Here is a 27,564-nt window from a genome sequence, read left to right on the forward strand (position 1 = left end):
AAAAATATAAAGATAAGCTCAGGCAGACTTGGTTCTGTGGTAGGTCTAACACTAGCATCCCCAGGCTTCTACCTTTCTACCTATAAAACCCGAGAGCAGTCAAATGGTGGAAGTGGAAGCTAAATTGGCTAGTCATTCATCTGTATATTAGGTCGTTACCTAGGAATTCTGGAGGGAGGGGAGTGGGGGTGAGTGATTGAGGGGGTGGGGGAGTGGAGTGTTTCAGTTTGCCATCTTAGGGAGAAATCAACACATGTCCTTTGTATGTCCTTTGTTGCTGACATTTATTGATGAAAACAGTACAAAAAACCAACCATTTGTACACATATTTACAAATAATGATAAAAAGTGAGTGAGTACATTTCAACATTTTCAGCAATCACTCACAATCCTGGCACTGCCACGGTATCTGTCGTCTGCATTTACCACATGTGTACCTGTAGCAGTGAACACATCGCACAGTGGCCTGATTTTTTTTGCATCTGTGTACTTGGATTTTAGGTCGCAAGCCACCCAAAACTTGCTCCATGCACCACTCAGCAGGCCATTTGTAAATATGTGTACAAATGGTTGGTTTTTTGTACTGTTTTTATCAAATGTCAGCAACAAAGGACATACAAAGGACATGTGTTGATTTCTCCCTAAGATGGCAAACTGAAACACTGAAACACTCCACTCCCCCACCCCCTCAATCACTCACTGAGTGATTGAGGGGGTGGGGGAGCTGCTAAAAGCGGTGAGCTTCCTTTTGTGTTTCATCTTGATGCATTCTCAATCATCCAGGGAAACAAATCTCCAAAAGTCACCAACTTGGAGTGTTTCAGTTTGCCATCTTAGGGAGAAATCAACACACATGGGTGTATGTCCTTTGTTGCTGACATTTATTGATAAAAACAGTACAAAAAACCAACCATTTGTACACATATTTACAAATGGCCTGCTGAGTGGTGCATGGAGCAAGTTTTGGGTGGCTTGCGACCTAAAATCCAAGTACACAGATGCAAAAAAAATCAGGCCACTGTGCGATGTGTTCACTGCTACAGGTACACATGTGGTAAATGCAGACGACAGATACCGTGGCAGTGCCAGGATTGTGAGTGATTGCTGAAAATGTTGAAATGTACTCACTCACTTTTTATCATTATTTGTAAATATGTGTACAAATGGTTGGTTTTTTGTACTGTTTTCATCAATAAATGTCAGCAACAAAGGACATACAAAGGACATGTGTTGATTTCTCCCTAAGATGGCAAACTGAAACACTCCACTCCCCCACCCCCTCAATCACTCACCCCCACTCCCCTCCCTCCAGAATTCCTAGGTAACGACCTAATATACATATGAATGACTCCAGCATTTGACTGACTGCTCTCCGGCTTTTAAAGGTAGAAACGCAAAATGATGACTCCGCAGGGGTCTAAGGTAGAAAACCAAAATGACTGCTCTCCGGGGGTCTAAGCTAAAGGGTTAAACTGCTTCCTCACATCTGCTTCATGAATATGAAGGGTTGTAGTGGGAGATGGTGGTGTGAAATCCTCATAGCTGTGGAGTGAGGAGGGGGCTCCTGTGGGTGAAGTCTTTGATGGTGGTGATGGCTCTGTGCTGGTGGGAGTGGGGAGGTGGGGGGATGATGTCTCTATTGTTGGGGAAGGTGGAGATGTCAAGGCTGCTTGATGTCTCATCAAACCGGCAGTAAAAGTCGTTGAGGGCTTTGGCCAACAGCAAGTCGTCAGTGGAGTGGGGCTGTGTGCTTATATCCTTACTCTCATTTCCCTTAGCATATCTGTAACATGCAACTTCTGTCGGTGCTGTGCTACTGGAAATTGAATTTCCCGGAGGAACCAAACCCGAGGGATTAATAAAGTTCCATCCATCCATCGGACATTTGCACATATGCTTAAGAATTGCATTGACCCCATTTCCTCCAAAGTAAAATTCTAGCTGAACATGCCCATGAAAATTTCTCCCACTGAAATAAGAGCCAGCACTGTTTTGCAGTATGTTTTAGATTACAATGTTTTGAGTTTGTCATACATATTTACTGCACAGTTTAAAGCATTTCTGAATATTGAGTCTTTTTTGTGGTGAATTGTTTGTACCAAAATAATTGATTCTGTTCATCTGGACATGGCGTTTTCAGTGTTGCAAGTGACTTCTTCAATCTCAGCTGACTGCAGGTTTCCCAAACCTAGTAAACAGTACATTTGCATAATGATGAAAACAGCCCACTGAATGAACAATGAGCTGTAAGATAAGTTTCTTCATCATTAATATGCAAATCATGACCATTGATCAACAGCCACAGATCAAATTCCATGAGTACCATTCACAGAGAGTTGGGGAATGGCTGCAACCCCAGCTTTGTAAGATGGTGAAAGATGTACCCTCAGGGTTAGTGGCTCCAGATTGGATCATGGAGGTAGTGGACCCCCTGCCCTGCAATAACACATACAAAACGCTTGAGCTCTCAGCGAAGGCGGTCGCACTTTCTCCTCTCCTCCTCACCCTTATCTTCCCTGCTTCGCCTCTATGTCCTTGTCTTGTCTTGTGTGAATTTACTTTCCCTGGAACAGTCTCTCACTGTCGTTCTCTAAACCTAAAAGAGAATTATGGATTTGATCAACTGGTCTCTGAGTGCTATTGACACCCTTTTCTCAACGAGAAGTCGGGGCTCGGGAGAGCCTGAGTGCCCTGGAGGGACTTTCCCTGCCGGTTACACGATGGACGGGTGGCAGAACTGGAGGACCGTGTGCCTGGCGGGACTGTCGATCAAGGACGCTGAAGATATCTACCTATTCGGAACCATGATAACAGGGTTCATGCTGATCGGCGTTGGCTTAGCCCTGGTTTATCAGAGAAATAAGAAAGCGGAACCGGCTGTTCAAACCCCCACAAGGCTGCCCGCTGGATTCGAAGCGACGGGACGAGGTGCGACCTCTCACAACGAACGTAATATGGTCAACACCTTGGAGACGCTTACAGCTGCTGTGAAGGCTCAAAACAACACCATTGAGCGTATGAGGGGAAACATCAGAGAGAGGCCTGCTCAAAATGAGACCCTTGAGCGACAGTTGGAAAACATCGCGGAACGGATCACTGCAGTTGTGAGGTCTCAGAATCAAAAGACTGACAACACCACGGAACAGAAGTTTGATACCATCATGGGGAGGCTCGCAGCTCTTCAACGGGAGATCGAGAGACCAGCCTCGGAGTGCTAGAATTCGAGCTGCTCACAAAGGAGAAATCAACAATATTCAACATTTGGACACCACGGCTCCAGCTGCAGGCCCAAGGCTGGAGCCCACCAAAACAACTCCCTGATAACAACTGTGTGATGACTATTCTTCCCGCCCCATGAAGGACACCTGGATTGGCTGGAGGACTGTTTACTTAGCCTGATAGGCCGAAGGACACTGTCTCAGCTAAACTATGGACACGCACACACACACACTTACACTGATAAGCACTCACTCATCCCCCTCCCTTTCCAACGCCTTCGATGCTTGTGCCCTACCGGGGATGATAGCAGTCAACTGGACCAGCACAGATGCTGCAGGACCGGATGCGCTGTCTACGCCGGCTCTCTCTTACCCTTTACCCGCCCTGTTGCTTGTCTCGTGTTTCTATGGTGTATTGATAGTCATGTGCTTTTGTGCTGAGGTGTTTTTTCTTTTATCAAACTGTTCTCCCACTAGGAGCTCAGTCTGAGTGGAGTTTTTTTTCTCCTCCTCTTACCTCATGTAGTGTATTTTCGTTGTTTTTTTCCTATCAGCCTACCTTCTGACATGTCTGCCCAATGTGATGTTTGTGTAAAGTTGGTCAGAAGGTTCCTTTGTGAGTGCGCATGCGCCATTAGCGTGCTGCCTGCTGTAACCCCTAATTTCCCTCGGGATGAATAAAGTATTCTGATTCTGATTCTGAAAACCCAACAATCCCTTTGGTGACAGTGGGAAGGAAAATCTCCCTTTTAATAGGAAGAAACCTCCGGCAGAACCAGGCTCAGGGAGGGGCGGCCATCTGCCACAGGCGGTTGGGGTGAGAGAAGGAAAACAGGAGAAAAGACATGCTGTGGAAGACAGAGATTAATAACCACTAGCATCCCCAGGCTTCTACCTTTCTACCTATAAAACCCGAGAGCAGTCAAATGGTGGAAGTGGAAGCTAAATTGGCTAGTCATCCATATGTATATTAGGTCGTTACCTAGGAATTCTGGAGGGAGGGGAGTGGGGGTGAGTGATTGAGGGGGTGGGGGAGTGGAGTGTTTCAGTTTGCCATCTTAGGGAGAAATCAACACATGTCCTTTGTATGTCCTTTGTTGCTGACATTTATTGATGAAAACAGTACAAAAAACCAACCATTTGTACACATATTTACAAATAATGATAAAAAGTGAGTGAGTACATTTCAACATTTTCAGCAATCACTCACAATCCTGGCACTGCCACGGTATCTGTCGTCTGCATTTACCACATGTGTACCTGTAGCAGTGAACACATCGCACAGTGGCCTGATTTTTTTTGCATCTGTGTACTTGGATTTTAGGTCGCAAGCCACCCAAAACTTGCTCCATGCACCACTCAGCAGGCCATTTGTAAATATGTGTACAAATGGTTGGGTTTTTGTACTGTTTTTATCAATAAATGTCAGCAACAAAGGACATACAAAGGACATGTGTTGATTTCCCCCTAAGATGGCAAACTGAAACACTGAAACACTCCACTCTGCTAAAAGCGGTGAGCTTCCTTTTGTGTTTCATCTTGATGCATTCTCAATCATCCAGGGAAACAAATCTCCAAAAGTCACCAACTTGGAGTGTTTCAGTTTGCCATCTTAGGGAGAAATCAACACACATGGGTGTATGTCCTTTGTTGCTATAACTATATATTTTAGTAAAAGGGAAAGTTTGAAGCCTAATCTTAAAAGTAGAGATCGTGTCTGCCTCACCAATCCCAACTGGAAGCTGGTTCCACAGAAGAGGGACCTGAAAACTCACAGCTCTGCCTCTCACTCTACTTTTAAATATTCTAGGAACAACAACTAATCCCTGTCAGTACTCTTGCTGCAGCATTTTGGATTACCTGCAGGCTTCTCTGGGAGTTTTTAGGACATCCCGATAATAGCAAATTACAGTAGTCCAGTCTAGAAATAATAAATGCATGGAGTAGTTTTTGAGTGTCACTCTGACAGGATATACTCTCCCCTCCTCCCAAACATCTCCCAGTGTCACAGTGGATCAGGTCAGGAGACAACTGAGGAAGCTTTGCCCCAGAAAGGCAGCAGGCCCAGACAAGGTGTGTCCTAGGATGCTAAAGGCGTGTGCTGCTGAACTTGGGGAGCCGCTACAACGAGTCTTCAACCTCAGTCTGCGACTGGGGAGAGTGCCCGCCCTATGGAAGACATCCTGCATCGTCCCGGTCCCCAAAAAGAACCGGCCCAATGAGCTGAATGACTTCCGACCGGTGGCACTGACGTCACATCTTATGAAGACTCTAGAGCGGCTCTTCCTCAACCTCCTCCGACCACAGGTACAACATGCCCAGGACCCACTACAGTTTGCATACAAGGCGGGTGTCGGAGTGGAGGATGCCATCCTGTACCTCCTACACAGAGCCCACTCACACCTGGATGGGGGAAAAGGCACGGTCAGGATCCTGTTTCTTGACTTTTCCAGTGCCTTTAATACCATCCGGCCCTGTATGCTTCAGGAAAAACTGAACAGGATGGAGGTGGACCCCTGCCTGGTCGCTTGGATCTCCGACTACCTCACCGACAGACCACAGTACGTCAGGCTGAAGGACATCACGTCTGACACAGTAGTCAGCAGCACAGGAGCACCACAGGGAACTGTGCTGTCCCCTCTTCTCTTCACCCTGTACACCTCTGACTTCTGCTACAACTCTGAATTATGCCATATTCAGAAGTTTGCAGACGACACAGCCATCATGGGGTGTATCTTGGATGATCAGGAAGAGGAGTACAGAAGTCTGGTGAGGAACTTTGTCGCATGGAGTCACACAAACCACCTGCAACTCAACACCTCAAAGACTAAGGAACTGGTTGTGGACTTCGGGAGGTCCAGAGCAGGTCCACTGCCGGTTCAGATAGAGGGGGAGGAGGTGGAGGTGGTCAACAAGTACAAGTACCTCGGGCTGTGGGTGGACAATAAACTGGACTGGTCATGCAACACAGAGCACCTGTATAAAAAAGCACAAAGCCGACTGTACTTCCTCAGGAGGCTGAGGTCTTTTAACATTTGCAGGAAGCTCCTGAGGATGTTTTACCAGTCGGTGGTTGCTGGAGTCCTTTTCTATGCTGTGGTGTGCTGGGGGAGCAGCACAGCAAAGAAGGACTCATCCAGGCTGGAGAAACTGATCAGGAAGGCTAGCTCTGTGGTCGGCATGAAGCTGGACACTCTGGTGACAGTGGCAGAGAAAAGGACATTAAAGAAACTGATGGACATTATGGACAATGCCAGGCATCCTCTGCACACGGCCATAAACAACCAGAAGAGTCTGTTCAGTGACAGGTTGCTTCTCCCCAAGACAAGAACTAACAGACTTAAAAACTCCTTTGTCCCACACGCCATCAGACTGTTTAACTCCTCTCTGGAGGGGAGAGGGAGGGGAAACAGGAGGACAAAGGAGGGGGGACCAACTAAGCTGTAGTGCCTCTTCACCTCACTGTACAATACTTTTGTAAATAGTCAACAGTGCAATAGACCTCAATACTTGAAATGTGCAATTCACTTGTATTTTTATTTTTTTATTCCCATTTATTCCCTTCGTATATTTTATTTATATTGTCTCTGTATTTATTTATATATACATATATACACACACACACACACACACACACGTGTGTGTGTGTGTGTGTGTGTGTGTGTGTGTGTGTGTGTGTGTGTGTGTGTGTGTGTGTGTGTGTGTGTGTGTGTGTATAATATTCTGTAACTTCTGTCGGTGCTGTGCTTTTTTGGAAATCGAATTTCCCAGAGGAACCCACCCGAGGGATTAATAAAGTTCTATCTTATCTTATCTTATAGGACAGTATCTGGTTAGATACCATATTTCTAGGTATTGTAGGGCCAAGTATAATCAGCAGCAGAAAGATAGAGGTCACCCAGGTCTTTATATGCATGTTATCTGGCTTCATTCCATTATTGTAAATTTAAATGTTATTATCAAACGATCAGACAAGAGAGGGTTTACAGAACAACAACTCAAACCACAACTTTAATTTTGGAAAATGATCTTTTAATCTTTTTATATCTCAAACACAAATCAGATTTTTGATACCTACAGCAACTTTGTTAACCCTTTAAGACCTACCATAGAACCAAGTCCGCCAGAGCTTATATTATATTTTTACATGCTGTGGAGCCATTTTTGGGAGCATTTCAAGTTGCTATACATCAATACAACCATTATAGCCCAGATTTTAATAATATGTATTCATTAAGTGCATAGTAATTACATAAATTGCAAAAAAGTGCAATAAACTACAAAAAAAAATTGAAAATCGTTTTTGATTTTTTAACATATATTTGTAGTTAGAGAAATTTAAGAGGCTTATCCCTCAAAACTGTAAATACAAAAAAGTTGCACAAAATAGTTTCCCACCACGGGAAATTTATTTTGAGTGTCTTCATAGTTTTATTTTTGAAATACACCAATTTTTATACACTGCAGGAAAAACGAAAATAAATATTATACTGCAAATTTGCAAAAAAGCAGCATATGCATCAAAATAAACTATTTCCAGCAGTGCAATATGAGTCCTAAGCATCCCAGAAACGACACAGAAAGTCATAAAGTCAAAGATAACTTTTAAAAAGAGCAGTATAGGCCCTGAGGCCCTGATCGCAAAAGACTACATTTCCGCGAAAATGACGTCACTTCCGGTTTCGGCCAGGTAATGGCGGAAATGCAAAAGTTCGCGCTGACGTCTATTCCAACGTAGGAAGTGTTTTGAACAGCTGATCGGACCAGCAAAGCGTGTTTCTGGAATATTATGTTTTTGTTCCTGCAAGCGCTTTTTATGCAGTTTTTGCAAAGCTTTATGTGGAAGGTGACCGAGGACAAGCTGATGGCACAATATGCAAGTACAACTCCTCCGGTTTCATATGCAAAAAAAATTTTTGCGCTAGCTTACGTGGTTGCAGTGCTACCGGGATTTAAAAATAGTTACGCATAACAGAGCGTTCCCGCTCCGATCGGCTCTAAAGGGTTAAAATATAAAAGATTTTAAAGATCTTATTTTTTCATAAATTTCAGGTCAGAATTTTCAGTAAGCTGCAGGAACCCTGTTCAGTGTCAGAACAGCCAAGTCTCCTCTGATAAACCTCCATCTGTGTCACTGAGAACATATGTCATGTCAGTTTTTGGTTTGATATACAGGAAATGACATCATGGATCAAACTCTTTGTCATTAAACTATTTCTTTATTTAACATTTCAAATTTTGTATTAACTGTTGAAGGATTTCATAACACAAACAACCTGAACAAAAAAAAAAAAAAAAAAAAAAAAAAAAAACACCCAACAAAAACACATGGATCAAAATACATTCAATAAAAACATAATAAGAGGAAACAGATTTTTTGATTCAACTGCTGGAACAAAGCTAACCACTCAACACCAACACTACAGTAGAACAGTTTAGAAAGCTTAAAATGTAACGAGAGGCACATTTTCATTCATAGCTGCCTCATCAGATCTTTACAGGAGATTCCATCTGAACTCTGTGGAGCCTGATCTCAAGGGCTTTGAGTCTGACCCTGAAACCAAACGAGGATCTTTCTGTCTCTGCAGATTCACCGTGATGAGAGTGATTTCAGTCCTGCATGATCACGCTGATGTTTGCACAGAGCAGACAATGTGGTGAATATTTTGGCACATTGGTAACAGTGAAAGAGTTTATTAGTAACGTGGGATCGTTTGTGTTTGGAGTATGAACTGAAATTCCTGAAGCTCTTGTCACACTGGTCACAGCTGTAGTTTCCTTCCATGTGTGTCCGTTCATGACAGTTACGATTAGCTGATTGTGGAAAGCTTTTGTCACAGTGTCTGCACTTGTATGGTTTCTCTCCTGTGTGGACGCGTTTGTGTCTTTTAAGCTCACCTGCAGAGGTGTAGGATGACCCACACTGATCACAGAGATGCTTTTTGACCCCACTGTGAAAGAGTTCGTGTCGTTTTAAGTCACGTTTTGTGGGGAAGCCTTTCCCACATTCTTTGCAGTAGTTCATTTTGTCTCCAGTGTGTCTACGTTGATGTAGTTTTAGGGCATTTGAATGACTGAAAGTTTTTCCACAAAGGTCACAACGAAAGTCTTTCCCACCACCACAGCGACGACAGGGTTGAGAACTGGATCCATCTGTGTCGCTCTGCTTCTAAACAAAGACACAAAGACACAGTGTAAGTCAGTCCTTCAACATTTTCATCCTGAACGTCGCCTGAAATAAAGAGCATCTCTGCAGACGTCCAATTACATTTTACTCCTTCAGTTAACAGTTTACTGGGCTATACAAACACACACTGTGGTACCACACCCTTGTGAGCATCAGTTGAACAGTATTGTACCTAACCAGATTCTTACTCTCGGTGGCATTACCTTGGCCTCCAGTAACACTGTGGGGAACTTTGGACTCATTTTGGACCAGGACAAATTCTGTCGCCTCTTTGGTGACATCTGCTGTTCACAATATGTAGAGCAGCTTGAATCTACAAATTATGAAGTGCTTCCTTGTAATTACCCACGCTGCAGAGCTCAGTCCCGTCGACTGAGTTTTATAGAGTGGGCAATTATAAGGAAACACTTCAGTAACTTCCAGTAACGCTGTGAGGAACCTTGGAGTCATTTTGACCAGGACATGTCCTTCAATGCACATTAAGCAATTCATTATTATCAAGAAGTCCTAAAAACTCACTGAAAAGCCTTCAGTTAATCCGAAATGCTGCAGCAAGAGTCCTGACAGGGACTAGAAAGAGAGAGCATATTTCTCCTTCATTGGCTTCCCTTCATTGGCTTCCTGTTTAATCCAGAATTGAATTCAAAATCCGGTCTTGAATAATCAGGCCCAATCTTATTTTAATGACCTTGTAGTACCATATCACCCTGTTAGAGCACTTTGCTCTCGCACTGCAGCCTTACTTGTTGTTCCTACAGTATTTAAAAGTAGAATGGGAGGCAGATCGTTCGGTTTCAGGCCCCTCTTCTGTGTAACCAACTTCCAGTTTGGATTCAGGAGACAGACACTAGCTCTACTTTTAAGATTAGGCTTAAAACTTTCCTTTTTGCTAAAGCATATAGTTAGGGCTGGACCAGGTGACCCTGAATCCTCCCTTAGTTATGCTGTAATAGACGTAGGCTGCCGGGGGATTCCCATGATGCATTGAGTTTTTCCTTTCCAGTCACCTTTCTCACTCACTATGTGTTAACAGACCTCTCTGCATCGAATCATATCTGTTATTAACCTCTGTCTCTCTTCCACAGCATGTCTTTTATCCTGTCTTCCTTCTCTCACCCCAACCGGTCGCAGCAGATGGCCGCCCCTCCCTGAGCCTGGTTCTGCCGGAGGTTTCTTCCTGTTAAAAGGGAGTTTTTCCTTCCCACAGTCGTCAAAGTGCTTGCACATAGAGGGTCATATGATTGTTGGGCTTTTCTCTGTATGTACTATTGTAGGGCAGGGGTCGGCAACCGTAGGCACGTGTGCCACAGTTGGCACACGAAGGGTTAACTGATGGCACGACCAATGCTGGACTGGCCATCGGGCATTTGCTCGGTGGCCCGGTGACTTTTTTTCCCCTTTGTAACGGTATAAACAATGAAAGGTGGTGGATTGGCCAGATGCTGTAAAAATAACTCAGTTGTTTGGTGGTGGCTGTGGCGGAGCTTCCTCAGATTCAGTAAAATTAGCAAGTGGTGGAGGCCAGCGGGTGGATGAGGGAAAGGGGAGGCAGGAGGAGGAGACACCCGAGGCGGCCGCCGGTCCGAGTGTCAGGTGACCTGAACTTCAGGTAAGAAGTTATGACCTGCAGTCTATCTGGGTCAGATATAAACCAAGTTTAGGTGGAGTTTATTTTCGTTGTGCTGACTTTTTACAGTCAGTTACAATAACTCGTACTGCGTGCTAGCTAGCATGACGGAGTTCCTATACAGCTGGGTGGGTGCTTTGATGTTAGTGATACCATAGTGAACTGTATTTTATTCATAAGGTTAGTTAGTAGAGTTGCCTGTAAAAAGACGAATCGTCCCTCATTCAGAGAAATTATTACGCGTTTCGTATTAAGGTGAAAAGGAACAGAGTTTGTCCCGAACTTCAGCTAGAAAGAAAAAAAGACACAAAGATTGATTTATTCTGTCTTTACGCTGCACAGCTGCCTCTTCTTCTCTCATTCTCTCCCTCCCTCTCCTGTTGCTACTGATCAATGATCAGCTGATCAGCTTTCCTCTCTTGTTTGTTTATCGCCCACTTTGCGCCAGAGAGGGGAAACCAGCGGATGTCGCGCTAAACAACAGCAGCACGTTTAAGCTCGATCAGCTGTTGTTAGAATTTATTTAATATTACTTTCTAGTATCAGCTGTTTGCAGGAGCCACAGCTGTAAAAGCTGCTGGTCATGATGTCGGTTTGGATATGTGGTGAGAGGGAAACATGCAGATGAAACCAGGAGATGTCCTTACTGAATCATCAGAGCTGAACAGGTGATGGAGAAACAGGTTTACCTTTTAGGTGACATGAATGAGTTGAAGTTATGAACTGTTTCTGAGAGACAAATAACACCAGGATCCTTTTCTAAGTAACTGACAGCTGGTAACTGTGCAGGGGCGGGTCTAGCAAAGTTTTGCCAGGGGGGCCAGGTGGGGCATTAACAGGGAAAGGGGGGCACAAAGAAATATTTTCTTATTCTCATTTAAAATGTCTGGCTGTTATTAAATAATTATCTGAAGCTTACAACCAAAGTTTTTATCTGACATGAAATGTATAGAAGCAGCTGGAATCCATAGATGTGCGTGTTCACGGAGCTTGCATTGTCACCTGCTGGACACTACCTGACAAGTTTAACTGTCTTCAGAACATTGCAGAGGCCTTGTTGACAGTATTTGGTTCTACATATCTGTGTGAGCAGATTTTCTCTCACATGAAGAGTGTCCTCACGTAGCCGTCTGAATGCTGGACACTGGGAGACCTGTGTCTCCGAGTGGGAGACCAGAGATCACATTAGCATGTGTATCTCTGTATTAACAAACATGCCATATTGGCCCAGTTTATTTTTCTTATCATTGTTGTGAGGAGACCATAAATAGCATTTGTATTTTCTGTATTTGCTGTTGTGGAGTTCTTGTTATGGATAAAAAGTGTCTTTTTTTTTGTTTCAAAATAGCTGCTAACTATTCGCTGATAGCTGTCAACATCTGTGAACAAATATAATTCTATAAAGTTGTTCTATGTAGTGTGTAACTGTTAATATAGAGCGTTATTAAATTTATTGCTAATACAATCATATGGCACACTGACTTCTGAGGAAATTTTAAATGGCACTGGCCATCAGAAAGGTTGCCTAAATCTGTTGTAGGGTCTACCTTACAATATAAAGTACCTTGAGGCAACTACTGTTGTGATTTGGCGCTATATAAATAAAACTGAATTGAATACCATGAAACTACGTGAATTTTAAATAACACCATATCAGTTTTCAGCACTTTCAGTTTAGTTTTTTAGGATCATTTAAACAAAAATGATAACTAAAATGAAAATCTGAATAATCACACAACACCGTCTCTCCATTCTGTAGAACTCTGCTTATTAAATTGTGTTAGCAACATGCTAACACGGTTTAATGAGCAGAGTTGTTCCAAACAGTCAGGCTAAAATGACACGATAAAAATATAAAAACATACCTCACAGTAACTGCACTTGTAGAGTCTCTTTCTGGTGTGGATCTGTTGGTGTAGTCTCAGGTAATGTGGAGCTTTAAAAGTCTTCTCACACAGATCACACTTATAAGGTAGTTCCTCAGAGTGGGTAAACATGTGACGTTGTAACTTTGCGTCTGTTGTAAACTCTTTGCCACACTGTTGACAGCTGTACACATCATGTCCGGTGTGAATGCGTAGGTGTGTATTTCGGCTCTGTTTCAGGCTGAAAGATTTTCCACAAATGTCACAGCTGTATGCTTTAATTCCAGAGTGGGTAACTAGATGACTCTGTAAGTGGCCACTTTGAGTAAAAGCTCTGCCACACTGATCACAGCTGTACGCTTTAACTCCACTGTGGATGACTTGGTGTTTTTTTAGACCATTCTTCCGAGAAAAAGTGTGTCCACACTCGTCACAGCTGAACGGTCTCTCTCCAGTGTGGATGACCTGATGGTTTTCTAGTGAAGCCTTCCTAAGAAAATCCTTCCCACACTCGTCACAGCTGTACGCTTTAACTCCACTGTGGACGAGTTGGTGTTTTTTTAGACTACCCTTCCAGGAAAAACTCTTTCCACACTCGTCACAGCTGTATGGTTTAACTCCACTATGGAAGAGCTGGTGTGCTTTTAAGCTTCCAAACCGGGTAAAAGACTTTCCACAGTCATCACAGCTGAACGGTCTCTCTCCAGTGTGGATGAGTTGGTGGGTTTTTAGTGAATCCTTCCTAGTAAAATCTTTCCCACACTCATCACAGCTGTACGCTTTAACTCCACTGTGGATGAGTTGGTGTTTTTTTAGACTATCCTTCCAGGAAAAAGTCTGTCCACACTCGTCACAGCTGAACGGTCTCTCTCCAGTGTGGATGAGTTGGTGGGTTTTTAGACTATCCTTCCAGGAAAAAGTGTGTCCACACTCGTCACAGCTGAACGGTCTCTCTCCAGTGTGGATGACCTGATGGTTTTCTAGTGAAGCCTTCCTAAGAAAATCCTTCCCACACTCGTCACAGCTGTACGCTTTAACTCCACTGTGGACGAGTTGGTGTTTTTTTAGACTACCCTTCCAGGAAAAACTCTTTCCACACTCGTCACAGCTGTATGGTTTAACTCCACTATGGAAGAGCTGGTGTGCTTTTAAGCTTCCAAACCGGGTAAAAGACTTTCCACAGTCATCACAGCTGAACGGTCTCTCTCCAGTGTGGATGAGTTGGTGGGTTTTTAGTGAATCCTTCCTAGTAAAATCTTTCCCACACTCATCACAGCTGTACGCTTTAACTCCACTGTGGATGAGTTGGTGTTTTTTTAGACTATCCTTCCAGGAAAAAGTCTGTCCACACTCGTCACAGCTGAACGGTCTCTCTCCAGTGTGGATGAGTTGGTGGGTTTTTAGACTATCCTTCCAGGAAAAAGTGTGTCCACACTCGTCACAGCTGAACGGTCTCTCTCCAGTGTGGATGACCTGATGGTTTTCTAGTGAAGCCTTCCTAAGAAAATCCTTCCCACACTCGTCACAGCTGTACGCTTTAACTCCACTGTGGACGAGTTGGTGTTTTTTTAGACTACCCTTCCAGGAAAAACTCTTTCCACACTCGTCACAGCTGTATGGTTTAACTCCACTATGGAAGAGCTGGTGTGCTTTTAAGCTTCCAAACCGGGTAAAAGACTTTCCACAGTCATCACAGCTGAACGGTCTCTCTCCAGTGTGGATGAGTTGGTGGGTTTTTAGTGAATCCTTCCTAGTAAAATCTTTCCCACACTCATCACAGCTGTACGCTTTAACTCCACTGTGGATGAGTTGGTGTTTTTTTAGACTATCCTTCCAGGAAAAAGTCTGTCCACACTCGTCACAGCTGAACGGTCTCTCTCCAGTGTGGATGAGTTGGTGGGTTTTTAGTGAATCCTTCTTAGTAAAATCTTTCCCACACTCATCACAGGTGTATTTCTTCTCCCCCTTTGTTCTGTGAGGTTTGTCGGCCTCCTGAGAGCGCTGACTTCTCGCTCCATGTTGGTCCTGCAGTGACAGAGATACAAACACAGGCAGTGAGTGAAATGTAGGGCTGGGCATCATCACTGATTTCGATTCAGGGAAATTTTGCCTCAGACAGTCAGAAATATTAGAATTCTGATCACTATGTACTTATCAGTACATATCTGTATTTTATATTTCTAAAATGAAAGCTGACATGTGTGAGACTTCATCAGAGGTGTAAGCAGCACAGCAGATGCCTTTGTGTCAAAGTAACTGAGGATAAAACAGAAAAACATGAAGGAGAATTTTCTGGCCTGGGTTTAAAAATATTCTGCAGTGGATCAAACACGAAAGAAAACCATTAATCAACATATGCACATTACCTGATGCTGCTGAAGTGAAGCAGAGCAAAGTTACAGAGGTTTTATTACAGACACGGCTAAACGTTTTGCATAATTTAAAAAAGTTTACATTTGTTCTGTATTGAACAGCAGAAATTAGGCTTTGTTGCTCGAAGTGAAAAAACAAAAAACAGCACCCGACAGAGCTGTAAACAATGGAGAGAGAGAATTCTGCTGGTTTAATAAATTTTATTTTGGAGAGAGACAAAACCGGCAGCTTCAGAATCTAGCGCCGAAAAAGACGTAAACACAAAGAGCGGACCGGCGAACGCATCAGAATCAGTGAGCTGCCGGCTTTCAGCCCCGATGGCACGGACGTCTTTGTTTACGTCTTTGTGCAGAATCCGTGCACCTGCTCTCATTTACTGTTTTAGCCGTTTGGTGGTTGTTGAAATTTTCTGAGGTTTAACCTGAGATTGTAGCGTTTTCAGGATTTTAATCAATTGATATCATGTTATCCAAGCTACAATCAATTTTAATTGATAAAACCCTCCCCGATTGAAATGCAGTCGTGAAACAAACTGTCATTACTTGAAGCTTTTCAACAGTCCTCTTTGGTGACATCTGCTGGTCAAAATATGAAGAGCAGCTTGAATCTACAAATTATAATGAAGCGCTTCATTATGTTTAGTATCATGTGACAGTTCTGTCTGATATCAGGCTACTGTTGTGTTGCTTTGCACATGTATTTTCTGTGTGATTGAAAAGGTTTTGAAATTTCATTAATAAATAATTTTGATGAATATCCTTATTTAAACATGTGCTGTGGTGTGGTTTCTCTTTGCTTGTGACTTCTTGATGTTTGTAAACATAATAGATGTAAAATAAAAAAAAACATAGTACATAATAAAATACAACACAGTCATATAACAGGTTGGGAGGATGAGAGTTTTAGACGTGACTGATTATTTGGTGAAACTGTGATATTTTCCTCACCTTCTGTGTTGAGCTCATTGTTTCCTCTGTAGTGACTCAGCTGAACCCAGATGGCTGAAAATGTTCCTCTGCTGCTCCGTCAGACTCTTCTCCTCCTGCTGATCAGCTGGGACACAAAACAGATCTTTGTAAGGCTCCACACTGCACTGAAGAGTCAAAGTGTCTCATATGTTCATCTGACAACACAAAGTACAAATTTCACTCTGATTGCTTGTAGAAATCTTGTGAGACGTGTTGTGCTGCAAAGTGTCTCATATGTGTCCTGTTTATTTTCTGCGCTTTTGGTCACTCAGACCACATCACTTTCTCCAGAGATCAACTGCTAAACATCAGGCAGTCGCCTCACTATAGTTCTTATCCATTTTTCACAAACCCGGAAAGTTTTTTGGAGATTTTAGTTGGAGGCGCAGCAGCTCTCTGTGGCTCCTGGAGAAGATGTAGACAGGGCAGTCGCGCTGGTGCGCTGGTGAAACTACGTCGGCGAGGATTCCGCACGGCACTCCCCTCCATTCACCTCACGAATCTCCGCTCTCTTCCAAACAAAGTCGATGAACTACTGCTCTTAAAGCGGACTAACAAGGGCTTTGCACGCTCTGCTGCCCTCTGCTTCACTGAAACCTGGCTCGGTGAGCGAGTCCCAGACGCTGTCTTAAATCTGCCGGGCTTCCAACTTCACCGGACGGACCGCGAAACAGAGCTCTCAAGGAAAACAAAGGGTGGTGGAGTCTGCTTCTACATTAATGAAGGTTGGTGTACTGATGTCACAGTGTTACAGAAACACTGCAGCCCACACTTGGAAAGTTTTTTCATCAACTGTAAACCTTTTTATTCACCGCGGGAGTTTTCTTCCTTCATGCTGGTCGGAGTTTACATCCCTCCACAGGCCAACGCGAACAACGCACTGTGCAAGCTGGCTGACCAGATTACTACCCTGGAGAGGAAATTCCCGGATTCCTTTACAATTATTCTTGGGGATTTTAACAGAGCAAACCTAAACTACGAACTCCCTAAATACAGACAGCATACTGTATAAACTGCCCCATCAAGGACAACATCATACTGGATCACTGTTACACCACTCTAAAAGATGCCTATCGCTCTGTGCCCCGGGCAGCTTTGGGACATTCTGATCACTGCATGGTCCATTTTATTCCAGTTTATAGGCAAAAACTCAAACGTGCGAAAACTGAAGAAGTGGACTAACGCAGCAAAGCAGGAACTGCAGGACTGTTTTGACTCCACTAATTGGACTGTTTTTGAAGCTGCATCTGAGAACCTAGATAAGCTCACGGACACTGTGACATCATACATCAGTTTCTGTGAAGACGTGTGTGTGCGCCACAAAGACCTTTTGCACATACAACAACAATAAACCATGGTTCACTGCTAAACTCCAACATCTTCGTAAGGCCAAGGAGGACGCCTACAGAAGTGGTGACAGGGCCCTGTACAAGCAAGCTAGGAACACACTGACCAAGGAGATCAAAGCAGCTAAAAGGATCTACTCCCAGAAGCTGGAAGAACGGCTCTCAGTCAACGACCCAGCGTCAATGTGGAGGGGCCTGCAGGAAATCACCAGACGCCCCCCACCCACTATTGAAGGAAACAAAGACCTGGCCAACGAGTTAAATACTTTCTACTGCAGGTTTGAGACGGACAGACTCCCACACCCCACCCTCCCCAGGGACATTGCTTCAGACATTGACCCCCAACACACCTTCCACCTCTCCCCCCCTTCACCCTCCCCAATCCAGACCCAACGACCACCCCCACCCTCCCCAATCCAGACCCAACGACCACCACCACCCTCTCCAATCCAGACTCAACCACCTCCACCACACCTCTCACCCCCCTTTCCTCCTCCCTGAAACTCAGAATACACACTCAGGATGTGAGCCGACTATTCCAGAAACAGAAGCGCAGGAAAGCCCCCGGACCAGACGGTGTCTCACCCTCCTTTCTCAAAACCTGTGCTGAACAGCTGGCTCCCATCTTTACTCGCATCTTCAACACATCCCTGGAGCTGTGTGAAGTTCCCTCCTGCTTCAAACGCTCCACCATCATCCCTGTTCCCAAGAAACCCACCATCACAGGACTGAATGACTACAGACCTGTCGCCTTGACGTCTGTGGTCATGAAATCCTTCGAACGACTAGTGTTAGCCCATCTGAAAGACATTACAGACCACCAGCTGGACCCTCTGCAGTTTGCCTACCAGGCAAACAGGTTGGTGGATGATGCAGTGAACATGGGGCTGCATTACATCCTGCAACACCTCGACCGCCCGGGAACTTATGCCAGGGTCCTGTTGCCAGGGTCCTGTTTGTGGACTTTAGTTCGGCTTTTAACACCATTGTGCCTGAACTTCTCTCCTCCAAACTCTCCCAGCTCAGCGTGTCTCCAGCTACCTGTCAGTGGATCACCAGCTTCCTGACAGACAGAAAGCAGCAAGTGAGGCTGGGGGAGATCACCTCTGAAACTCGGTCCCTCAGTATTGGTGCCCTCAAGGATGTGTCCTCTCACCACTACTGTTCTCCCTCTACACTAACGACTGCACCTCCAAGAACTCGGCTGTCAAACTCCTAAAGTTTGCAGATGACACCACTGTCATTGGCCTCATTCAGGATGGTGATGAGTCTGCATACCGGCAGGAAGTTGAGCGGCTGGTACTCTGGTGCAGTCAGCACAATCTGGAGCTGAACACTCTTAAAACTGTAGAGATGACAGTGGACTTCAGGAGACATCCCTCAACTCTGCTCCCCCTCACCATATCAGACAGCCCTGTGTCAACTGCGAAGATCTTCAAGTTCCTGGGTACAACCATCTCCCAGGACCTGAAGTGGGAGACCAACATCAACTCCATCCTCAAAAAGACCCAGCAGAGGATGTACTTCCTGAGACAACTGGGGAAGTACAGTCTTCCACAGGAGCTGCTGATCCAGTTCTACACTGCGGTCATTGAGTCTGTCCTGTGCTCCTCCATCACAGTCTGGTATGGAGCAGCCACTAAACAGGACAAGAGCAGACTGCAGCGGACTGTACGGGCAGCAGAAAGGATCATCAGCGCCCCCCTGCCCTCCATCCAGGATCTGTACCTCTCAAGAACCAGGAAACGGGCAGGGAAAAATCATCACAGACCCCTCACACCCTGGACACAGACTTTTTGATCTGCTGCCCTCTGGCAGACGGTACAGAAGCCTGCAGACCAGGACCACCCGACATAGGAACAGTTTCTTTCCCCTCGCCATCTCCCTCCTAAACAGTTGACCTGTCACACTGCTCCCACTGCCAGACTGCAACTGCACCTTATGTACATTCTGCAGTATTCATTCCACCTCACTTCATTTCTGTATTTTATGTATATAAGTTTAGATTAGTTATTTATAGTTTGTTTACACAGCTTTGTGTATGTATGTGTGATTTACATTGCTGTGCTTGAGAGCCTCCATCTACCGGAACCAAATTCCTTGTATGTGTCTGCACATATACTTGGCCAATAAACACGATTCTGATTCTGATGTTCATCTGACAACACAAAGTACAAATTTCACTCTGATTGGTTGTAGAAATCTTGTGAGACTAGACATGGAGAAGCTGCATTCAGCTTTTATGCTCCATATATCTGGAACAAACTCCCAGAAAGCCTCAGACCAGCTGAAACACTCAGTTTATTTAAATCCAAGTTGCAGACTCACCTGTTCTCAGCTGCATTTGAATAAAGCACCAAATCTGCACGGTTTTACTTTTAAGCTTAAATTTCAAAACCTACATTTTAACTACTGATTTTATGTACTGCCCCCCCCCCCCCCTTTTTAAATCATGCTTTTTATTTTTTTGTTTTTTAATGTCTCTGAAAAGCACTTTGAATCAACTTGCTGTTGAATGGTGCTATATAAATAAACTTGCCTTGCCTATAGAAAGAAAACTGAACAGAACATCTGAATTCACTTGATGCTAAACATTCATTTCATAGAATAGTTTTTGTTGACATCTTCCTGTGCATCACTTTACAGCAGTCAGACTCATTAAAATGAGACTTTGTAGGAGTTCACTTCCTCTCATGTGTTCATCCACAGCAGCTGGACAATAAAGTTTATTGTGACCCTGATACTGCAGCAGATCGCTCTCATCCATTTCCTGTTATCACTTCAAATAGAAATCAGGCTGTAGAGTGTCAAACTCTGGCCCGCGCGCCAAATTTGGCCCGCAGCCCAATTACATTTGGCCCGCAAAACCATAGGCTTTGGAGCGTGATGTCATGGTAGGGGGCGTGGTCATGATTTTTCGTTGAGCTGCCATCTTAGTAGGCGAAACAAATGGCTACAGGAGTGAAAGCACACGGAAACATCAGCTATAGCTCGTACTTGCTGTGTTGTCAGTTGCAATGTTAGATCCCAAGATCGGGAAGGGAATAACCTGGAAAATGGGCTCTTTTTATCGTTTCCCCTCCTGGAAGCAACGTGAGGAATCTCACGTATCTGATGTAACCAAACGAAGACATCAAGCTTGGATAGCAGCAGTGAGACGAGCTGATATCGAGTTCTCTGCCATCGTTTTTTGTTGGTGTGCTCTCCACATTTTCATTCCGGTAATTTCTAAAGAAATTCATATTGCTCTTTATAGGCTTTTCGATGGCCCGAACACGGACACACTGTCGGAGCTTAGCGATTCTGATGTGTCGGCTCCGCTCTGTGTTTACGTCTTTTTTGCGCTGATTCTGAGCTGCAGGTTTTGTCTCTCTCCAACCAAGATTCACCGAGCCAGCAGCAAAGGAGCAGCAAACTGCGCTTCACATTTGATCAATGTCGTCATGAATTCCCTCTGACTTTTGCTGTTTTGCTTCCACCACGATAAAAATCACACTTCCTGCACAGCTCTCTCTCTGATGAAGTCTCACATGTATCAGTACTGATAAATGATCAGAATTATAATATTTCTGACTGTCTGAGGCTAAATTGAATCGAATCAAGTCTTTGAGAACCGGAATCGAATGGATTATAGAAATCAGTGATGATACCCAGCCCTAGTGAGCAGCCTAGGCCTGAGAGAAGTGGATGTAGCTGTGGGTAATAAGAAAAGATGAAAAGAACTATTGATAACTTTTTTGTTAAGTTAAGGCCTGATCCTTCTGAAATTCATAGCCAGTGCTCGGAAAAAGCACAGTGTATCCAGGAAACACATTATATGCTGCAATAAATGCACTGCCCAAGTGTCCCCTCTCCCCACTGCCTTTCAGCAGCAGACAGCAGCAAACAGGTCGTCAGAGGAGCCGAAATGATGATTAAGTTTAACATTTTCTACAATATTGACAAAGCACTTTAAGCACAAGTTTGTTAGTTAATAATTTAGAAATTAATATTGTCTGTATGGACTTCCCCCCCCCCAAAGAAAGTGCACATGTAAAACTGCGGTGTTAAGCGATGCGGTTGAAAAATTTGAGTGCGCCTAACTTTTGTGCCGGTGTTGTGCCCAAAAGTGATTGTCTGCCAGAAAGTGATTGCCGTCCGCGGGAGCGCGCGCAGCTGCTTAAAGCTGCAGCGCCCGGATTACTTCCGTTGCCAGCTACTTCCGTGCAACTGATATAACGTGGGGGAAAAAAAACCCCAAACACATTTATGCCTTTGTTATTAGGCAAAGGTATGCATTTATGGAGCTTTAATTTTTAAAGTTAGGCGTACCGGTGCGCCCATGTCAAAAAGTTAGTCTAGAGCCCTGCTCACAGTAAAGTTAGCTCGGTGCTTACCTTTAGATGAGCCCACAAACCGAGAGAAACTCCGTGATGAAGTTGTGGCTACGTTCACACGTACACGGGTATTTTGAAAACGGAGATTTCAAAATACTCACAGTCACAGTGTGATCCCAAAATAGGACCACACCTTTGACGCTGCGTTTTTCACGTTTTCCTCGTGCACACGTAAACACAAAAACGGACTTTTCGAAAGTATCCACCCTGGCAGGCGTTTTTCAGTGTCCGAAAACGCCGTTTACGTGTGGACGAAAGGTGCAAACGCATAGAAAAATCTGCGTTTTCAAAAATACCCGGGAAACGTTGGTAGTGGTATAGTTTGTAGTGATGGTCCGCTTGAAGCTGATGCTCCGGTGCGTGTGTCAAAAAAATCAACACACTGCTTCCGAAGCTCTGTATCGAAGCTTGATTCGTTTGGCCAGAGTCACGTGATCAGTGACGTCCGAAGCGTCGTTTAGAACGTGACTACTTCGGGGTCTCGTTCAATGCTTTATAAGGAAGTGAATAATTCGCAGGATTTGTGGAGTGTTTTGATGGTGACAGGTAGCAAACCACTGATATTTCTACTGAGAGACATGGAGCCAGCGAGGAAGAGAGGAGGTTCTGTTGTGTGGGAGTATTTTGAGTAGATTTTGGTCATTCGGGTGGGTTTTCCAGCTTTGTGTTCTGGCTGTTTGCTTTTGTTTTGTGCGTGTTTATTTTATCTGAAAACGGGAAAAACTCAAAATGTCAAAAATCTGTTTTTCATAATATAAATATCATCAAATATCTTTAGAAAAACTTCCATTTGACTCGTTACATTTAATGTTAAAATATATATTTTATTTTTCAATTAATCTTAAAATGTTAGTCTGCCAAATGTGCAGCAATTTAATGTATTTATTCTCTTTAGCTGAGTTTGTGGGGCCCAGGTAGACTGTATAACTGCATCTCTACCAGTTTCTCTGCACTCCAGCCTCTTCTGTTCCACGTGAAGGGATTTTCCTTAATGCAGGAGAAATTATCTCCACGAAAAGGAACAGTTTCAGCCATCGCACAGTGGAACAAATTCCCCTTCTTAAATAAAAATGAAAAAGGGTTACCTTAAATGCATCATGTTTTTAGTTTGCAAGTTCATAAGCATTTTCCATTTCACAATCAATTCTACCCACAGGTCAGAAATATGTCTGGGAAAATTTCCCTAATATAATATAAATACACCCGTCTTGCGATTAATTTCACAAGTGCATGGAGACAAGACCTCACAGCAGAATCATACTCCATAATGTGTTGTACAGTATTATATGTATATTATATGTAACGTCGTGTTTTCCAATTATTGTATTTACCAACATCAAGAAGTGAAAAGCAAAGAAAGACCACATAATGGTGCATGTTTAAACAAGGAAAATTTGCTGGTCGAAATTATTCATTACACAAATAAACCACATTTTTTAACCCCAAAAAATACACGTTCAAAGCAACACAACGGCGGCCCAATATCAGAGAAAATTCCACTCTGTAGAGTGAGTGGGCAATCATAATGAAGCAGTTGGTTTTATTTTGTGGATTCAAGCGGCTCTTCATATTTTTGGCCACCAGATGTCACCAGAGAGGACTGTGTTGAAAAGCTTCGAGTAATGAACCATTTTTCAATACAAGCTTCAGAAAGCTTCATTTGGCCATCACTAATAGTTTGTTTCGCTCCTCTAAGTTCACTACTTTACTCGCTGTGGATGAAAAATTGATATGATTATTAGTGTTAGTAGGACAGAGATTAAGAGTAGAATACGGCACAAAATGAAGGAACGCTGGCAAAAGCAATGGGAGGAAGAGAGGAAAGGGTGATGGTTTTACAAAATCCAAAGGAAATTGGGAGACATGAGAAGTACAGGAAGAAACAGGAGACTGTTATATCTCGACTTAGATTCGGACACACTGGTTTTAATACCACATTACTTTTAATAGGAAAACACTGTACAGTGGAGTGTGACTGCAGTAGGGAACAGGAAATAATGTTTTATTGCATTGTCAGAAGTATGATATTGAAAGAAGACAACTAATCAAAATGCTGGCCGATATGAGAGTAAAACTGGACTTGATTTATTTATTTTGCATGAGCTCTATAAGTAAAAGCTACTTTTCCAGCTATCCAAAAACATGCATCTCAACTGGAAACTCAAAGTCACCCACTGAAAACTGACTTAGTTTGAAAATAAAAGAGACCATTTAAAGATTCAACCAATGCTGATATTTGAATCTATCCAAAACATGTCTAGTTAATGATAAAGGACTGAACAGGTCTCCTTTTTGTTTTTGCTTCTTGATTAAAAAAAAGGACAAATATACTTGCCTACATATGCTATTCTACATGCTTTTAAACCGTTTAAAATTACAATTCATAGTTTTATATGTGAATTATATAATGTTAAATTACTATTAAACAAATGACTAAGTATTTCAGACTTTAGTTTACTTCAGCCATATATCATATAAATCAGGTATCATACAAAAGTAAAAATAGCTTCAAATACAGTCATGACAATAAAAGAATATGACTTTAAGGACTTAACAACATTACTTCAGTTATAGTACACCAACATCAGATAGGGGGCTGGGATGTTTTATTCTAAACATGAACTACTGTTACAGCAACAGACATGGACTACATGCCCCACAAAACAAACACATGCCTGCTCCTCTCGTTAGCTGAAATGAACTGCTGGCATATTTGTTTTACATCTATACTGTCCAGTCTCTCCTGGTGGACATGGCATCACATTATTCATGGTTACATACAATTTTAGACTGATGTGGACCAAGCCTAGCACCTACTTGGCAACCTTGAGACCTCAGAATTAGGGAGACATTCAAATGGGCTGGGGGGATATACATGTACATATATATACAAAAAACTTGAATCTTACAGTGTTTATTTATAAAATAAGATAAAATAAGTTAAATGTCACCGTTATTACCGGAAACAGGCCGGGGGTGTCCAAATTCAGAGGCCGCGCCCACCTGAGGACCCGGCCTTTGTGGTCTGAGTGGGCCGGGTCCTCCGAAAGCCAGGTAGACCGGAAATGAACGACTGTGAAATTGGACGGTCTAGCCTTCAGAATTACGTCACCTGCCGTCTGCTCCTTGCTGTCTAAAATATAACCAGACGCTGGCGTAGATGGTCGAATAAACTGCTGTTTTCACACAGCAGTTTATTCAGCTGTGTGAAAACCCGGGAAAAATCCTCCCGAGAGATTAATAAAGTTTTATTTTATTTAATTTAATCTAATAACTTTAATCTCAGCCAAAACGATTTACTCACCAACAAATAAAACACAACTAAAGCACTGAAAAAGGCCAAATAATAACACGTTTAAGTTATTTGACGTTTACACAGCTACATTCTCGCCTGAAAATGTGTTAAAAGTTTATTTTGCGACCCAGAAAGAGTAATAAGAGTAATATTAAAACCAAGTAGCTGCAGTAATAGTAGCCATTGTTGGAAACTGGAATTGGCGGGCCGGTCTGCGATATGGTTTTCAGTTTTGTTGTCCGGGTGGAAAATCAGGAGAAATTGGGGGGAGAATGGTCGCCCCGGGAGATTTTCGGGAGGGGCACTGAAATTCGGGATTTCTCGGAAAAATCGTGAGTGTTGGCATGTATGGCCTAGCATAGCCTGTAATGTTATTGTGACGGACACAATATATGAGTGAACTTGACTTTAAGTGACTTACAGGTTTCTTTGAAAACCAATTTCTTATATCCAGGTTCTTCCTTTGCGCTGCCATCTTCCTCTCCTCCTGGCAGCGCAGGTTTGTTTGCCGCTGCTGAAACTAAACAGAGCTCCCTGAAAAGCTCAGCCAATCACATTGGCCATATTTGTCACATGACGTAGGACTCCAGTAGAGAACGTAATTTAACTCTTTCTGCACCGCTCGCTGAATGAGACGCTGACAGATCGTTTTTTTTTCTTACCATCGGGTTTGTTTTTCTTTACTCGAAGAGATCAAATTATTGGTGGGGACAATTCAATAATTGCTGGTGGGGACATGTCCCTTCCGTCCATGCCAAATCTACGCCCTTGGTTCTCCATCATCAAAGTAGATGGAGCTTGGAAAGAAAGCGAATGGACTTCTTTAGGTTTCATGAAGATGTTGCATCTCTCACCCCACTGTTGGCAGTCACCCATCTCCAATGCAGTTTTGAGATGGGTGACTTTGAAAGCTCAGAGCAGGCGGCAGACCAGCATGCACAAGCGCAAACAATGTGCGGTAAATGCGGGAAGCTTGCACCAGCCTGTAGGCTGTACGGAAAGTCAGAGAGGGACATCATTCTTCTTCTGCTCTTCTGCGGCAGTTGCCAGCTTAAATTTTGGTGTTTTGTCACCACCTGCTTGTCTTCACAGCTCACAGAGTAGTTGAGCGCTCACCGTTTATTTTTTATTATTATTATTATTTTTCTATTCAAAAAAGGCTGAAAGTGGAGTCCTGCACAGCAAAATCTCCAGTGTTAAATTAACACTGTGTTACGGCCGAGACCGTTTTAGACGAGGGACAGGACTCAAATGCAGGACGCCGAACAGCACGTAAGTAGATTTTAAGAATAATGTTTAATGACTTCACAAATATTCATAAACAAAAGGTGAGTTAGACAAGTACGACGTTCCACCACTGAATCTAAGTAACAATCTGGTCCGGGTCAGAGGGGACAGCTATTCCGGGAACTGGACTGGAAAGCAAGTCACATTAGATCCAGGAAAAGGTCGGGGTCACTGTAACAGAGTGCAGATGTTCAGATACGGATAAGGAGACATATGAATATGTTGTTGGTTCAGAATCCTCCTTCGTACTGCGTACTTGCCACAGGTGGTCGGAGATGATGTAGAGGGGTGAGTAGTCCGGGTGTGTAATCCAAAAACTCCTGGCGTGGAGGCAGAGAGGCAGGTAGGTGATTCGAGTAATAGCCTGTGGGACTGCCAGATGGTCCAATATCCAAGTAGGAGCTCTTTGGCAGGGATTGGCAGTTAGGTGTAGCTAAGAGAGAGGCACACAAAAAACAAACATACAGTGAGGCAAGGTGATTCACAAAATACATAGGGAATCATGGTGGTGGCCTGCACTGACTGATGTTAGCAGAGAATCTGGCGAAGAGAGATTGAGAACGCTGGCCTTATGAGTCCCCGGCTAAATTACCCACAGGTGTAAGCGATCAGCAAAAACACTGAAGCCCCTCCCAGGGGTGGAGACGCCAGCTCGGAGGGAGACACAGTGGCACACACCCGGACCATGACACACTGGAGATTTTGCTGTGTGGCACTGCAGAAATCCCCCTGCACGAAAATATTAAAACACACACTACACACACTTGTACTTCTGTATTTTTAACTAGGGTTTCTCCTGCTTGTGCATCACCTTCCTCCCTCAAAATGCATCACTGCATTTAATCCTGCTTGTTCAAATTCAAATTCAAATTCAAATTTTATTTGTCACGTACACAGTCATACACAGTACGATATGTAGTGAAATGCTTGGACAACTGCTCGTGACCTAAAGAAAACAAAAAAGGAAAAGGCTATGAATAAGAAAGGAAATAAATATGAAACATTAAAAAGGGTAAATTTAA

General features: G+C 43.5%; 1 protein-coding gene across 1 annotated transcript in view; it reads right to left on the reverse strand.

Moving 5' to 3' along the window:
* Nucleotides 1–7,659: 7,659 nt before the first annotated feature.
* The window catches only part of LOC309713959 (uncharacterized protein), a 31,831-nt gene continuing 11,926 nt past the window's right edge, over nucleotides 7,660–27,564 (reverse strand). The window contains exons 3-4 of the mRNA XM_082545949.1: nucleotides 12,898–14,922; nucleotides 7,660–9,387 (exon numbers count right to left, since the gene is read on the reverse strand). Of these exons, the coding sequence (XP_082402075.1) occupies nucleotides 8,809–9,387; nucleotides 12,898–14,922 (2,604 nt within the window). The 3' untranslated portion in view covers nucleotides 7,660–8,808. The remainder of the gene's footprint in view (nucleotides 9,388–12,897; nucleotides 14,923–27,564) is intronic.

Source organism: Aulonocara stuartgranti (genome assembly GCF_965226115.1).
Source record: "Aulonocara stuartgranti genome assembly, chromosome: 9".
NCBI classification, from domain to species: domain Eukaryota; kingdom Metazoa; phylum Chordata; class Actinopteri; order Cichliformes; family Cichlidae; genus Aulonocara; species Aulonocara stuartgranti.